At 43.1% G+C, this 17,627-nt stretch overlaps 1 protein-coding gene across 1 annotated transcript in view; it reads right to left on the bottom strand.

Annotated features, from left to right (window-relative positions):
* Positions 1–417: 417 nt before the first annotated feature.
* The window catches only part of LOC126248372 (uncharacterized), a 148,665-nt gene continuing 131,455 nt past the window's right edge, over positions 418–17,627 (bottom strand). The window contains exons 3-4 of the mRNA XM_049949301.1: positions 722–934; positions 418–661 (exon numbers count right to left, since the gene is read on the bottom strand). Of these exons, the coding sequence (XP_049805258.1) occupies positions 418–661; positions 722–934 (457 nt within the window). The remainder of the gene's footprint in view (positions 662–721; positions 935–17,627) is intronic.

Below are 17,627 nucleotides of genomic sequence, written 5' to 3'. Positions count from 1 at the left end.
AGTCAGCTGCTTTATGCAACATTAAAGACACTATCAAAATGACAAATATCTCTCAGCTAGAAGAGAGTCGTAATAGTCGAAGACGACGAACATCCGTGGTAGGCAGATATCCACGTCTCTGAAGCACAGGAGATCGATAGTGAGAAAGTAGGATTCAGAGCACTGATAAGTGCACTGCGTCGTTTAACTGTCTGTTAAGTTTCTCAGACGTGAGTACACGTCCGTTTCGACGCAGGAATCGTAAGCGCGATAGGTTCAAAGAGTGTCGTCAGTCTTCGCGAACCGTAAGCTTTTACAGCGAAACGTTCGGAGGCACTTGTAGCGAGCCATTCAGGAAGATTGTCATTCGTTGTCGCAGGTTTTCGTGACGATAGATTTTTGGTGTTTAACGTAGAGAGCACTGTGGCGGCGTCGGAGTTAGAGGACGATCGGCGAGGCGGGCGACGCCGCGTCGGAGCCCTGGCGGGACAGCGGCGCGCGCCGCGGCCGGCCGTGCGGGTGCGGGTGCAGGTTGAGCGGCGGCAGGTTGGGGTGCTCGATGCACGTGGGCGGCGACACGCGCGGGCTGCCCTCCGACAGCTCGCCCAGCGGGAACGCGTCGGCCGACGTGCCGTCCGCATCCGAGTCGACGAACGCCGAGTTGTCGAAGTTGGTGGGCGTGCTGCCGGAGGCGGGTGGCGGTGGCGGCGGCGCCTTGCAGGCGGGGGTCGGCGAAGCGGGCCTCCGGGCACAGCCGCCGCCCCCGCCGCCCGCGCCGCCCGCGCCGCCCCCGCCGTCGGCGAGGTGGTGCGCCGTGCCGCGCGGGGTCAGCATGGCCCAGAGCGCCATGCGGCTGTCGGCGCTGTGCGGGTACAGAACGGCCTCGCAGCCCTTGGAGAGCCTGCCGTCCAGCGGCGGGCCATCCAGGCTCAGGGTGCCCTTTCCGCTGCGCGGCCTGAAAAACAAAAAAATGGTACAAATGGCTCTGAGCACTATGGGACTTAACATCTGAGGTCATCAGTCCAGAACTTAGAACTACTTAAACCTAACCAACCTAAGGACATCACACTCATCCGTGCCCGAGGCAGGATTCGAACCTGCGACTGTAGCGGTCGCGCGGTTCCAGACTGAAGCGCCTAGAACCGCTCGGCCATACCGGCCGGCCCTGAAAAACAGTACCAGTCCGTGGATAGAGGATACTGGAGAAGTCATACATTACATAATTCGTGTATAGGGCAGAGGTGCCTAAATTTTTCACTTCAAATTACTTTTGACCCGTTAAAGACATTTGTACTCTGTTTTCAAATGGCTCTAAGCACTATGGGACTTAACATCTGAGGTCGCCGGCCGTGGGTGGCCGAGAGGTTATAGGCGCCACAGTCTGGAACCGCGGGACCGCTACGGTCGCAGGTTCGAATCCTGCCTCGGGCATGGGTGTGTGTGATGTCCTTAGGTTAGTTAGGTTTAAGTAGTTCTAAGTTCTAGGGACTGATGACCTCAGAAATTTAGCCCCATAGTGCTCAGAGCCATTTGAAACATCTGAGGTCATCAATCCCCTAGACTTAGAACTACTTAAACCTAACTAACCTAAGGACATCACACACATTCATGCCCGAAGCAGGATTCGAACCTGCCACCATAGCAGCAGCGCGGTTCCGGACTTAAGCGCCTAGAATCGCCCCGCCACAGCGGCCGGCTACTCTGTTTTCACTTAGACGGGCAGTGACCAGGCGCTCACGAAACAAACAGAAATTGGTTCTCGCAACTTCATTAATAAACTAGATACGGTGACCACCTCACTTTTTAAACTGAACTGTGCCATTTTTGCCTCCCAGGCATCGAGTCATAGTCATCTACCCTTTGTCAGATTCGCTTATACGAGTGCATTTCCGCATCTGTGGTTCGTACCGTCGCTAGGTTTAGCACTGGAAACTCTTAACTTCTAGTTCGAGATGAAGTTTTAACATTTTGTGTTTTACCTTCGTCTTCTCGCGTGGGTTATGTCTGTTCCTTCTGAATGGCTGACATTAGTTATAGCATATCTGGTGAAACCAATCACAGCTACCTAAGTAACGTTATTATTAATTCTTTTTCTGCTCGGATGCGTCGATAAGGACCGCGTGCCAATTTCAATTCTTTATTCGCTGATCTATTATGTTCTTCTAGTTTTCTTTCATCTGTTCACTACGTTTTTTCTTGCTGTCCCCTTCGTACCAGTTTTTTTCACTGTTCACTACGTTTTTTCTTCCTGTCCTCTTCGTACCAGTTTTTTTTTCACTGTTCTACCATGGAGTACTTCTACAGTCAATACTTTTTCCCCTATACACTTCTCTGTCAGTTGTTTCTTCTACTTTCATATTATTTTTTTCGAAGTCATTTTTTACTTCATGAAAGCAAATTGTTGACTTCTTATGCCACAAATATTTGAAGATTTTTTTGATTAATCTACTGTCTCGCATTCAGTATAAATGTATAAAACGTACCAGCTTTCTTTTTCTCATTACTTCTGATATATTTTCTGTGTTTAGATAAACTGCATTTTATGAGTTCCGAAGGTGGTGTGCCCATCGTAGAGCGAGCTAGTACTCTCCTTTGTTGCCCATGTTTCTTATGTGTATATCTGCCGAGCCAGTAGTTTGCTGGTGGAACTTCCTCGAAGGTTCTCGATATAGTTCTTTCAGTTGCGGTACATCGTCCAGTACGTGCAGTTCTCTCAGTGGAAGTTCCGAGAGAGGTGTAGAGCCAGTAGCAGACGTCGGATGTGAGTGTCGGCCGCATTGCCCCAAGTAGCTTTCGCATATTCGAGCAAAGGTCGTATGAGGCACTTGCAGACAGCAAGATAGACGTGGGTGGGCAGCATAGAATATGGGCTGATAACTGGATATAGGTCCCTCAGTCGTCCAAGTGCCCTGCCATGTGCTTCTTCCTGTATCTTGGCGCCACGTTAGATGTCTTTCCAGCGTGACGCCAAGGTATCGGGCAGATGATGCCCAGTTTATGACTATTCCCTTGACGATGACAGGCTGCAGGGATGCTGGTACCACCCTATCCATAATGATGATTGCCTGCGTCTCGTTTGGTTTGAATGCTAGCCGTCATTTTTTGCCTGGTCGCCGAGTTAAACTGTCGCCATCTGAAGTCTTCGCTGCAGCGTTTGTGCATTAAGCCTCTTGATGTCCAAGACCATGTTGTCAGCATATATTGCCAGCGTCACCCAATTGTGTTGTGGGGATGTCTGCTATGTACAATGTATATGGGATCTGGGCGAGGTCCCGACCCTTGCAGTACACTGATGGTGATGGTGTAATGACCCTTCTTGCCAGCATGTCCATAGAAAGTATGTCGATCCAAGTAGTTGCACTGTAGTCTCACATGTGCAGTTGGGACTCCATGTATTAGCAATTTATACAATAGTCCTTCGTGCCACGTAGTCGAAAGGTTTGATAACGTGGAGCACTAAGGCTCCAGTGAAGTCATGGTGGTCGAAGACCTCCTTTGCAACCTCCACAAAGTGCTGTACTTGCTGGATTGTGAATACTCTTTCCGGAATACGAACTGGACATCTGATAAACTATTTTCGGCTTCCCCATGGTCTAGTAGGCGTCGCAGGAAGAGACGATCGAACACCTTGGATACTCCAGAGAGTATGCTTATCGGTCGATAAATTGTGGGGAGTGGACGCCTTTCCCAGGCTTGGGAATGACTATAGCAGTTAGTTTTTACTTTAGTTATGTCATGTTCTGTAGATCATTTTTACGATTATTTTATCGATATGATGTGGAACAAGTCAGATTACAATATATATATATATATATATATATATATATATATATATATATATATATATATATATATATATATATATATACCTGGGGGAGTTGCTAGTCTCCTACCAGGCGCCTCCCCAGGTGGCGGATAGGGGAATGCTCACCAGATATGGTGGGTACCGGGGAAATAAAATACCCGGGGTGGACCAAAACTAGCAAACTAGGGCACGACGGTTCCACATGTCAGTGGCGGTTTCCCGACAGCGTCTGTTCCACATGTTAGTGGCGGCTGATTTGTGTTTCAAGGCTCCACAACCTTGATCCTACCAACTGGCACATGTCAGACCAAAATACAATTACAAGTAAAATCATGGTTCGTGTATGTAATAACAAAAGTACCCCAGGTGGTGAAATCCACCCACCTAGCAGAAAGGTGGCAACCGGTCTATCGGATTCTGGGGAGACCGGACCTACACGACTTGTGAGTGGATCGGAGCACTCTGGAAAACTTCCCAAAAATGAAGATTACATTGGAACAGTAAACATACGGACACTAATACAAACCGGAAAATTATACACATTAACAGAAGAATTAAAGAAGCTGAAAATCCAAATCCTAGCAGTACAAGAGACCAGATTTCCTGATAATCAAATCACTGACTACAATGGCTTCAGAATATTCAAAAGTGGAACGGACAGAAAAATTGGTAAAGGGGCAAACATGCTTGGTATGGCCTTTATGGTCGAAAAATCCTCAGTTAAATTTGTAAAATCTGTAAAAACTATTAGCAATAGACTAATGTTTCTTAGGTTGAAACACAAGAATAAATATTACACCCTAATTAATGTTCACGCACCCTGCAACGTTGACAATAGAAAGGACCTAGACAATGTGGATAAATTTTGGGAACGATTAGAACTTGAAATGTCAAAGATACCGAGGAATGATGTCAAAATACTTCTTGGAGATTTCAATGCACAGATTGGCAGAGAAAAGAAATACAGGAAGACGGTTGGGCTATACCCAGCATACAAATTGACCAACAAAAATGGCATGCGACTAATCCAACTTTGTCAACAATTCAACATGAAAATCAGCTCAACGTCGTTCAATAAGAAACCAAGAAAACAGAAGACCTGGAGATCCCCTATAAGCCAATTGGGAGAATTTCAAATTGACCATGTGGCCATCTCATATAACTTCCAAAAAGAGATCAGAGATATCCAGGTTAGGAGAGGTGCAAATATTGACTCAGATCATTATCTCACAAGAGTTCGGGTCCAATTCACCCCAAGAAGGAAAACACCAAGAATTCCACCAGCAATCCCAAAATTTGACCTACAAAAACTAACAGAATCAGAAACAATTAAAAAATGGGAAAATTCTCCCGCAAACAACTGGGAAACATTCAAGGAAAAAATCACAAAAATAGCGAAGGAGTAAATACCACTGAAGAAGAAGCACAAACATCCATGGTGGAATATGGAATGCGAAAAGGCAATTCAAGTTCGTACAGAAGCCTTTGCGAAGTACAGTTCAAATAAAAATGAGAAAACTCTTCAAAACTTTTTAGAAACACGGAAACTTTCAAATAAACTTATTAGACAAGAGAAGAGAAAGTATGTAACTCAGCAACTGGAATCAATAGAAGCAGATTTTAAAAATTATAATACGCATGGATTCTACAAAACTTTTGCAAACCAAATTAAAGGGTATATCCCTCAAAATGTCTGTTTTCGGAAATCAGATGGGAATCTGGCACTAAGCGACGAAGAAAACTGTGAAGAATTAGCCAAATATTTTGAAACGCTACTAAACTGTCCAGAACCAACAGAAGCTCTTCCAATATCCAGCACTAAAGCCCTGCAACAGCAAGACTCTGTACCGCCAACTGAAGAAGAAATTATCAAACACATAAACTCAAAAATAACAAAGCATCAGGAGAAGATGGAATTGTAGCCGAATTTCTCAAAAGTCTAGGGTCTAACTCAAGAAATGAGCTAGTTAAAATTATTCAAAACATATGGGTTACTGAAGAAATACCAGAAGATTGGAAATGTGCCCTAATACATCCGTTACATAAAAAAGGGGATAAATCGGATGTGAACAACTATAGAGGAATCTCCTTACTTGCCGTCACATACAAGATATTATCAGCTTGTCTTCTTGAAAGAACACAAAAACTGCTAGAACCCAAAATCTCAGATTTCCAAGCTGGTTTCAGACCAAACAGATCATGTCCAGAACAAATTTTAAACTTGAAATTGATTACAAGGATGAGACAAATGCGAAGGAAGCCTACAGTATATGTCTTTGTCGACTTTAAAAAGGCATATGATTCAATTCACAGACCCACACTATTTAAAATTCTTGAAGAACAAGGACTGGATAAGAAGACACGGAACATCATAGAGCAGACATTAACAAATACAAAATGCAAAGTGAAATTCATGGGAAAACTTTCAAAATCATTTGAGATAAAAACTGGGGTTAGATAAGGTGATGGATTATCACCTCTGTTATTTAACTTAGTTCTGGATAGAGTCATGGCAGAATGGGAAAAAGAACTCAAAAAAGAAAAGTACTGGAAACTAATATCACTGGGAACCAAAAAAGATGACATACAAATCCCATACTTAGCCTACGCAGACGATCTTGCAATAATGGCAGATTCTAGTGAAATGGCAGTCAAACAGATAGAAACCTTAAAAGAGTGTGCAGGAAAAGTTGGCCTACAAATATCTTTTGAGAAAACGGTGTTTACAACAACAAATCTAGAAATTTCTAAGTTACAAACCAAATATGGAGAAATTAAGAGGGTACCATACTTTAAATATTTAGGAGAGATAATTTCTGAAAAATACTCACAACAAGAAAGAATATTAAAAGCTCGTAGGGGTCTAGGGCTGGTCCAAAACATTTACAATAAAAATGTCTATCTATAAATACAAAAATTAAACATTATAAGTCGGTAATTAAACCAATAATGCTATATGCCAGCGAAACCTTGACACTTAAAAGGAAAACAGATATGGAAAACCTGAAGAAAGAGGAAAGGAAAATCATTAGGAAAATTCTGGGACCAAGATGGACCAAAGAGGGGTATAGATTACAGAAAAATTCTAAAATTGAAGAATATTCTAACATAGAGATAGACATGAGGAAGAGGCGTCTAAAATTCTATGGCCACATAATGAGACTTCCCGATCACAGACTTACAAAAAAAAATAGTAAGATACGTAGCATCCCTTGTTAATGGAGGAGAATGGATCAAAAATGTAAAGAAAGATCTGGAATTAGCCAACATTACTACTGAAGACATGAACAAAAGAAACAATTTCAAACTTAAAGTTGACAAATGGGAGGTCAAACCAGAGACAAAAGCGCCGAGAACTGGAACAAAATGGAGCGAAGAAAGAAAAGCTGAATTCTCGCAAAGAATGAAGACCTGGTGGGCAAACAAGAAGAATAAGAAGCCCCAGAAGTGAACCATCTTTACTTAGCGTCTTCCATGTTGGGAGCTTTACGACTAATAATAATAATAATATATATATATATATATATATATATATATATATATATATATATATATAGTGCTAATATTAATATTACTGAAATTTTTAGTCCTACACATGAAACTACATTTAGAGGTACAATTTTTTTTTTAATTTAATCTTTTTACCTGTTCTGAAACAGAAACTCGTCCATGGAATAAAAGGAGTTGTCCAAAAGAAACGATTTTAAGCTAGATTCAAAACTTGATCTACTACCTGCCAGACACTTTATGTTGTTGGGCAAATGGTCAATTGCTGAATAATGTACTCCTTTTAGAGCAACTGACAGCTTCTTCGCGAATGATCTCCCATGGTTCCATATTGTAGGGAAGTTGTCTGTCTATGTTACTGCGTTGAGAAGGAACGCTAAATGGTCAAAAGCTGGCGGCGGAAATTCTAGAAGCATGTCGTTGTAGATAAGGGTCGTCCCTCCAGCCTTCCTTGTTGCTAGGCAGTGAAGCTCGCACGGACCCTCTTCAGCAGTAAATGGTTCCAAGTCTTCTTCATCCCTGTGTGGTTCGAGGAATCATGGCAGCCTTTTATGAAGCAGATCGACGTGATATTGGTCCATCGGATCGTCTATTGGCCGGAAATAGCTCGCAAAATCATCCTCCTAGGCATCGGGTTTTGTACTCGGATTGCTGACTACCATATTTCACACTCTAAGTGCAGGAATCCGTGTTGTTTTGTGGAGGAAGTGTTGTGTCTCCTTCTAGGTAGAGCCATCGTTGAGTTTAGGCTGGAAAATCTGTTGACTCCTTGTGTACTTTTCGGCGCTTTCGGTTAAGCAGACGCTTCATTGCAGGACTTGTAGTGAGCTGCCATTCCCGACAAATTTTGTTGTTTTCTTGTACTTGCACCACGTAGCTGGAGTGGCAGCCGTCGAGCATCTACTTGCTGTTGTGCCTTTTCAGACGGTAAGACCTCGCTGAACTCATCCAACACACAGGTTGAAAAACGTTGCAGCGCTCCATCACTTTCTTCCTCGGTTGATTAGCTTTAAAGAAACGTTGTAACGGCCGTAAGCGTTAGTTATCCTTCAGACGTGACATGGTGAGTCGATGTTAGTCAGGAACGCTTAGTCAAGAATGCTTTTAAGGCGACAAAGACGCCATTATCAACGCCGCACTGAGTTAAAAAGGAGGTCGTGTAGTAGGGTTACGAAAAGCTGATACTGCAGAGAAACATGGAATGAATGTAGCCACTATACGTGATTGCTGCCAGCGGTGGTCACTAGTACGGTCGCAAGAAGACTGGGCTCCGGAGAGGGAAGAGCATTCGGGGTATGGCTCTGGTGCGTCTTACTGCATCTGCAGCAGCAGTATTTAGTACCACAGTAACACAATGAACTGCCACACATCGGTTAATTCAAGGACAGCTCCGAGCCAGACGTCCTGAAGCGTTCATTCCAATGACACCAAATCACCGCCATTTGCGATTGCAGTGGTGTCAAGCGAGAGCTCATTGCAGGGCAGGGTGGGGGTATGTTGTGTTTTGTGATGAAAGATGGTTTTGCCCCGGTCCCAGCGATGCCAGTGTGTTGGTTAGAAGGAGTCTAGTTTACGGTCTGCAAGCAACCTGCCTGAGTGCTACACACACACGACCTGCACCTGAAACGGTCAGAATGTTGAATGCAAGCATACATATGTGCATGCATTGTGTTTTACAGGTGCCAGATGTCAGCTTGTGAGATGGAGTTCCGTGCCCGTTGGACTTGGCCGGTCAGTGGAGGGACAGTTAATGCTGATTGTGGATGGCGCTGAAGTTGTCTGATTAAGTCCCATATGTGCTCGATTTGAAACAGATTTGGTGATCGAGAAGGCCAGGAGAACATATCGACATTCTGTAGAGCATGTTGGGTTGCAATTAGCAAACCACATATCAGCAGTTAAGATTAAGAGTTTGCAGGTGCTTCGGTACCTAACATCCAGTGAACATAATGCAATTGTCATTGAAGGGGAAAGTGGTAGTAAAAGAGAGACACAAGCAGGGGGAAACTTGATTGGGCTAAACATCAGGGAAACAGATTGGGATGGCGTAGTTGCCTATATTGTAGCATTTAAAATGTAATTATTCCAGTATATGTGGACCTGGGAGCGCAGCTAATAACCGAACTCTTGCAAAGAGCACATGACATTTTCATGCCTAATAAAATGATAAAAAGTCAAGCTATGATCCGTTGGAGCCCAGAACTTTGCACTCTGAGGCGAAGTGTTAGATCAGAAGAGCTTATCAACGTGCTTTAGGGCAATCAGAGCGCACTCTGATGCTCCATGAATACAGGGCAGTTAAGATGCTTTAAGAACATTGCTTCAGGAAGCTAAAAGAATACACTGGAAGACGTTTCTATGAATGCAACTGCAATTTGACATATGGAGAGAATCGTGTAACCTACTGACTGAAAAGATTATGGAACCTACTGTCATGTCCACAATTCGTAAAGAGGATGGTTGAATGACAGCTGGATAGAGGGAATCAGCAGGACAACTACTAACCGCTCTAATTCCTGGATATAACACTACATCTGCATCTACGTGATTACTCTGATATTCACAATAAAGTGCCTGGCAGAGGGTTCAATGAACCACTTTCATGCCGTCTCTCTACCGTTCCACTCTCGAACGGCACGCGGGAAAAACGAGCACTTAAATTTTTCCGTGCGAGTCCTGATTTCTCTTATTTTATCGTGATGGTCATTTATCCCTATGTAGGTGGGTGCCAACAGAATGTTTTCGCAATCGGAGGAGAAAACTGGTGACTGAAATTTCATGAGAAGATCCCGTCGCAACGAAAAACGCCTTTGTTTTAATGATTGCCACTCCAATTCACGTATCATGTCTGTGACACTATCTCCCCTATTTCGCGATAATACGATACGAGCTGCCCTTCTTTGTACTTTTTCGATGTCATCCGTCAGTCCTACCTGATGCGGATCCCTCACCGCAGAGCAGTACACCAGAACAGGGCGGACAAGCTTAGTGTAAGCAGTCTCCTCTTTGGTAGACCTGTTGCACCTTCTAAGTGTTCTGCCAATGAATCGCAGTCTTTGGTTTGCTCTACCCACAATATTATCTACGTGATCGTTCCAATTTAGATTATTTGTAATTGTAATCCCTAAGTATTTAGTTGAATTTACTGCCCTCAGATTTGTGTGACTTATCGCGTAATCGAAATTTAGCTGATTTCTTTTAGTACTCATCTCAATAAGTTCGCACTTTTCTTTATTCAGGGTCAGTTGCCACTTTTCGCACCATATAGATATCTCATCTAAATCATTTTGCAAGTCGTTTTGATCATCTGATGACTTTACAAGACGGTAAATGACACCATCATCTGCAAAAAATCTAAGACGGCTACTCAGATTGTCTCCTATGTCGTTAATATAGATCAGGAACAATAGAGGGCCTATAACACTTCCTTGGGGGACGCCGGATATTACTTCTGTTTTACTCGATGACTTTCCGTCTATTACTACGAACTGTGACCTTTCTGACAGGAAATCACGAATCCAGTCGCACAACTGAGGCGATACTCCGTAGGCACGCAGTTTGATTAGAAGACGCTTGTGAGGAACGGTGTCGAAAGCCTTCTGGAAATCTAAAAATATGGTATCAATTTGACATCCCCTGTCGATTGCACTTATTACTTCATAAGTATAAAGAGCTAGTCGTGTTTCACAAGAACGATATTTTCTGAATCCGTGCTGACTATATGTCAATAAATCGTTTTCTTCGAGGTACTTCATAATGTTCGAAAACAGTGTATGTTCTACAACCCTACTGCATATCGACGTTAGTGATATAGGCCTGTAATTCAGCGGATTACTCCTACTTCCCTTTTTGGGTATTGGTGTGACTTGAGCAATTTTCCAGTCTTTAGGTGCGTATTTTTCTGTGAGTGAGTGGTTGTATATAATTGCTAAATATGGAGCTATTTTATCTGCATACTCTGAGAGGAACCTGACTGGTATACCATCTGGACCGGAGGCCTTGCCTTTATTAAGTGATTTAAGCTGCTTTGTTACACCAAGGATATCTAATTCTATGTTTCTCATCTTTGCAGTTGTTCTTGATTGGAATTCAGGAATATTTAATTCGTCTTCTTTGGTGAAGGAGTTTCGGAAAACCGTGTTTAATAACTCTGCTTTAGTGGTACTGTCATCAGTGACTTCACCGTTGTTATCGCGCAGTGAAGGTATTGATTGAGTCATGCCACTAGTGTGCTTTATGTATGACCAGAATCTCTTTGGGTTTTCTGCCAGATTTCGAGACAGAATTTCGTTGTGGAAATTATTAAAAGCATCTCGCATTGAAGTACGCGCCATATTTCGAACTTCTGTAAAACTTTTCCAATCTTGGGGATTTTGCGTTCTTTTAAATTTGGCATTCTTTTTTCGTTGCTTCTGCAACAACGATCTGACCCGTTTTGTGTACCATGGGGTATCAGTACCATCACGTATTAATTTATGTGGTATATATCTCTCAATTGCTGTTGATACTATCTCTCTGAAAACACTCCACAACTTTTCTGCACTTACATGATCAGTTCGGAAGGAATGAAGATTGTCTCTTAAAAAGGCGTTAAGAGCATTTTATCAGCTTTTTTTTTAAATAGATATACTTCGCGTTTCTTTTTGATGGTTGTAGGTGTTACGGTATTCAACCTAGCTGCAACTGCCTTGTGGTCGCTAATCCCTGTATTTGTCACAACACTCACTATTTGTCCAGGATTATTTGTTGTTAAAAGGTCAAGTATGTTTTCGCAACCATTTACGCTTCGAAAGGGCTCATGAACTAATTGTTCAAAATAATTTTCTGAGAAAGCATTCAATACAATTTCGGATGATGTTTTATGCCTGCGGCCGGCTTTAAATGTATAATTTTTCCAGCATATCGAGGGTAGATTGAAGTCACCACCGACTATAATTGTATGAGCGGGGTACTTATTTGAAATGAGATTCAAGTTTTTTTTAACTATTCAGCAACTATGTCTTCTGAGTCGGGGGGTCGGTAAAACGATCCAATTAATAGTTTAGTCCTATTGTCAGGTATAACCTCTACCTGTACTATTTCACATGAACTATCTACTTCAATTTCGCTACAAGGCAAACTATCTCTGACAGTAATAAATACTCCACCACCAACTGTATTTAATCTATCCTTTCTGAACACTGTTAGATCGTTTGAAAAAATTTCGGCTGAACTTATTTCCGGCTTTAGCCAGTTCTCTGTACCTACAACTATTTGAACTTCAGTGCTTTCTATTAGGGCTTGGATCTCTGGTTCTTTCCCAACACAGCTACGACAATTTACAGCTACAATACCGATCGTTTCTACAACTACCTTACTGTGTTTTACCTGCCCACTTTCTGACGGAGCCCCTTCTGTGGTTCCCTGAGACCCTCTAACCCAAAAAACCGCCCAGTCACTTCCACACAGCCTCCGCTACCCGTGTAGCCGTCTCCTGTGTGTTGTGGACTCCTAACCTATTAAGCGGAAACCGGAAACCCACCACCCGATGGCGCAAGTCAAGGAATCTGGAGCCTACACGGTCACAGAACCGCCTGAGCCTCTGATTCAGACCGTCCACTCGGCTCTGCACCAAAGGACCACAGTCGGTTCAATCGACGATGCTGCAGATGGTGAGCTCCGCCTTAATCTCGGAAGCAAGACTGGCAGTCTTCACCATTTCCGCTAGCCGCCCGAAACCAGACAGAATCTGCTCCGATCCAAGGCGACACACGTCATTGGTACCGACATGAGCCACCACCTGCAGTTGGGTGCACCCTGTACTCTTCATGGCATCCGGAAGCACCCTTTCCACATCCAGAACGACTCCCCCCGGAATGCACACAGAGTGCGCACTGGCTTCCTTCCCCTCCTTGGGAGCCACGTTCCTAAGGGGCCCTATTTCGTGCCTAACATTGGAGCTCCCAACTACCAGCAAACCCACCATTTGTGAATGCCCAGACCTTGTGGGCCGAGAAGCTTCCTCTGGAACGGGGTGGACGACTGCATCCGGCTCAGAGACATCGTCAGCCACAGATAGCGCCCGAAACCTGTTCGTCAAACGAACCGGGGAGGCCCTACGGTCGGCCCTACGGAAAGTTTTTCGCTGCCTGCCAGACTTTGGAATGATCTCCCACTTGACCACGGGTGAGGGGTCAACCTCAGTGCAGGCAGTACCCGGGGTGGTCACAGCAGTGGACCGATCGGAGGACACGTGGGACGTGCTCGACGTCCCTCGCATCCCCGCGTCCGATCCCCCACAGCGACGCCCCCTGGCAGCAGCCTCAATCTGTGCGACGGAAGCCAACGCAGCCTGAAGCTGTGAGCGAAGGGTCGCCAGCTCAGCTCGCATCTGTACACAACAATCGCAGTTTCTATCCATTACTGCACTCCTACTGTTTGAAGCTCGTAAAAATATGCAACAAGCGAACGGTGTACTCGCCTTAGTAGTAGCAGGAACTAGCGATGCGCTCTCGCTGACGGTCTAACTGACACTAACACATATATTGAAATACACGCATAGTTTAGAAGTGAACTAGATAACGAATACTACAATCTGATAATGGTGATACCTCTCGCTCAAGAGAAAGTTTGCTATAGCAATTTCCAAGCTCTAACTGGAAATGCACCTGGTCTGGATGACGTTTACCCTGAGGTCGTGTGTATAGAAGGTCCATTGCTAGTGCCATATATATGACAGCATAACTAAATAAGGCGTTGTGAATAGGTAGAATACGGGCGATATGGAAAACAGCTAGTGCAGTAGTGATTACAAAGGGAATGGATAAAGATCTGGTATCACCGAAAAGCTAAAGACCTATACCTTATTAAATGTCTTGGCCAAATTTCAGAAGCTTCTGCTCTGCGACCTGTTGCAGACGCACAGATAGCTCTTCGGTCTTAATCAGTGTCAATATTGATTCAGAAGAGGGAGGTGTACTGATGATACGGTTAACAAAGCTCTTCAGATCATAGAAGATTCGTTAGCAAAGTATGAAATCGCGATGATAATTGACACTGCAGGAGCATTCGATAATGTTTGTTAGCCTACGATGTTTGCACCCCTCCGAGATCCCGCTGCCCCAAATGTCTGTATAAGAGCTTTGTAGATTATTGCAGTGGACGTAGTGCCCAGTGACTTGTCAGGTAGGGCAAGGTAATCAAAAAAGTTACCAAGGGCTGTCCTCAAGCCCCTATAAGTGGTCGACTGTTTTGGGATCTTAGTATTGAACACCTATTGCATCTGTTAGACGGGTCAAATGCTACTGAAGGTGTTGTTGCGTACGCAGATGACATCCTAATAGTTGCGTTAGCAGACTCTTAGGCGTGAGTTGCGGAAAAGACGAATGATGTGCTTGCTCAGATGCAGCATTGGTGCAAGGGCAACAAACTGACTATAGCTGGTCGTAAAATCACATACACATTTCTGAAGGGAAGATCTTGTGTTGCCAGAAATCCATCGCTGAGACTTGATGAAATCCTTCTAAAACGAAGCTATCTTAAACGCCACTGTGTACTTCGCTGCCAGCCTCTAGGCGCATTACCTTTGACTAGGCAGCTACAAAGCAATACTGCGACGAACGTATTCCGAGGCTCGCGGATGCCTTTAGCTCTACATCTGTCGAAGGACTACTGGTGATGCTTGGGATATGTCCAACGGGTATCGTGGTACCTTAGAGGGCAGCGCTGTATTGGTTGGGACGTGGACAATATATCGTGTGTACGAGATCACAGGAACTCGTATTACTGATAAAAGACATTCATAAGCCTGGGCGTCAGACGAATGACAGTCTGACTGGGACGCTATAGGCACTGCAAGGCGGGTTTGCAGTATATTCCCAAACATCAGAAATAGGTTCAAAGTGCGCGACATTGCCCCTACTGGAGGTATGGTGTATCTATTAACAGACCAGGGTTCATACCCCAAACATTTGCATTGAATGGGATGAGTGCGATTTGCAAACAATTGTAAGCGATCGAAACTTGTGGACTACTTAATATGATTGCACACAGAATATCTAAAAGGCAACTGCTTGGTTCTCAGTCTATAGCACCAGGTGGACTCTCTGAATTTCAAAGTAAAAAGGAAAGAAGCAAAGAATGCTACGGCCACCCACACGATATGGATGGACTTGAGGATTGCCAAGGCACACAAATGCCAGTGAGGGAAATGTAGAATAGCGCAGCAACAATAGGTTTAGAAGTAGGTATAGTTGTAGTTATTCAGCAAACCTCGAGCTATTCCAAGGCTCCCAGTGAGATTCTTATTTTATAAATGTTCTGTTTTATTTCTACATGAATATAATCAGTGGTTGCTTATAACACAATTTATTACTACATACATTATACAAATCATTGTATGTCACCAAGATTATTGAATATGTCTAAAATTCGTGGCAATAAATTGAATTGAACTGAAATGAAATACAGTTTGTAGGGGATTTTGCACACCTAGTAAGAAACGGAGTTAAATTCGAGTGGTCAGCAAAGTGTCAAGCCACATTTGAGAAAGAGATATATGCTGTGGTATTGAAGTCTTGTGTTGGTAGCTCCTAACTTCAAGAATTCACCCTGTCCTGTGATGCAAGCAGTATGACAATTTGTTGTGTTTTGAGACAGATCGTGGATAATTAGAAACACCCAGTAGCTTTTGCATCGAGAAAATTGAACAAGGTGGAATGCAACTTTTCAATGACACAAAAAGAAAAGGCAGTTGCTGTTTACAGTATTACCTACTTTTTCTGTTATTTATATGGAAAAACATTTAAAGTAGTTGCTAACCATGATTCCCTTAAGTACCTAATTAAGTACCTAAGCGAGTTTTTAATTATGAAATGGTGCATAAACCAGGGAAGACGAACATTAACATGAACATGCTAACCAGGGAAGTTGGAGCTCTGCAAGCACTTGGAAAATACTTGTCAGAGTTGTGTAAGGCAAAAGCAGATGACACAGACTGTTGGGCTTTATGGTCACTGTCACAGTTTGTGACATATTGCGGATTGTTGTGCAGAAGTGTGATGAGTGGACCACATGTGGTGGTTGTCACATCGCTCAGAAATGAAGTATTGCAACAGGCAATGATCATCTGTTAGCAGGTCATGGAAGATGTACAATGACAGATACATACATAGCCAAAAAATTTTGGTGGAGACCCAAACACAAGCTGTTGACCAGTATGTAAAACACTGAGTGTCACATGGGCAAAGAGCTGATCTTAGTTACTAATGTATGCTATTAAAAAGTTTGTCAGTAGCAACAAAACCTTTCAACTGTTTGGTTTGGATATTTTTGGACCATTTAACGGGACTATAGCTGAAAATAAGTATATTCTTATGATAACACATCACTTTCCCCAATTCTTATCAATAATAACGATTCCAGGTCAGCAAATGAGCCCAGTCACATATGCGATGGTTAATAACTGCATACTAACATTTGGCGTTCCTGATACTACAATTGCTGACCAGGGTACAAATTTTATGTCAGACTTCTTGAAGCAGATGTCCCTCCTGCTTCGTACCCAAAAACTTCACCCAATTCCTTTCCATCCACAAGCAACTAGTCATACTAAAAGGGTTCATTGCATAATTTCTAAAATTTTAAGTCATTATTTGAATAGTTGCATGATAATTAGGACATGTATCTTCAATACATAGCCTCAGCATATAATTCTAAAGTACACAATAGTACAGGTCTTTCACCATACGAGGTGGAATATGGTAGAAATATGCCATATCCTGTACAGGTCTTTCACCATACGAGGTGGAATATGGTAGAAATATGCCATATCCTTCTAAAACCTAAATTAGTTGCTCATGAGGAATCAGTAAAAAAAAAAAAAATGGGAAGTGACTGAGAGACGTTTGACAGAAGGTCAAATAAATGAACACAAAGGCACTTGAATGTGAAGAAAAGATGGGGCAATATAAGGGGAAATTACTACAATGTAGAGTGGGTCAGTGGGTTTTGGTCAAAACACAATAGACCAAAAGGAAGAACAAAAATTTTTTAACTAGGTACCAGCGTCCATATCAAGTGACAGAAATGACATCACCACTAAATGTGAAGATGCAGCTTCCAAAGAAACCATGGATCATTCATATAAGCCAAGTCAGACTCTTAAGTGGAACAGCAGACACTTTGCCACATATTCCAACACCGTGGGCAATACAATATAAAAACTCTAAGACGGTGAAGAAGAGAATAATTAAAAATGTTCAGGAGAGATCTAACATACTGTATACATTAAGACCATGTACTCAGTTTCCTTTTATTTTTTATGTATATTTTGATTCAGCACTTCTGACTACTACAG

This window comes from Schistocerca nitens, chromosome 3, assembly GCF_023898315.1.
Source record: "Schistocerca nitens isolate TAMUIC-IGC-003100 chromosome 3, iqSchNite1.1, whole genome shotgun sequence".
Taxonomy (NCBI): domain Eukaryota; kingdom Metazoa; phylum Arthropoda; class Insecta; order Orthoptera; family Acrididae; genus Schistocerca; species Schistocerca nitens.
This window is presented reverse-complemented; position numbering and strand designations above follow the sequence as displayed.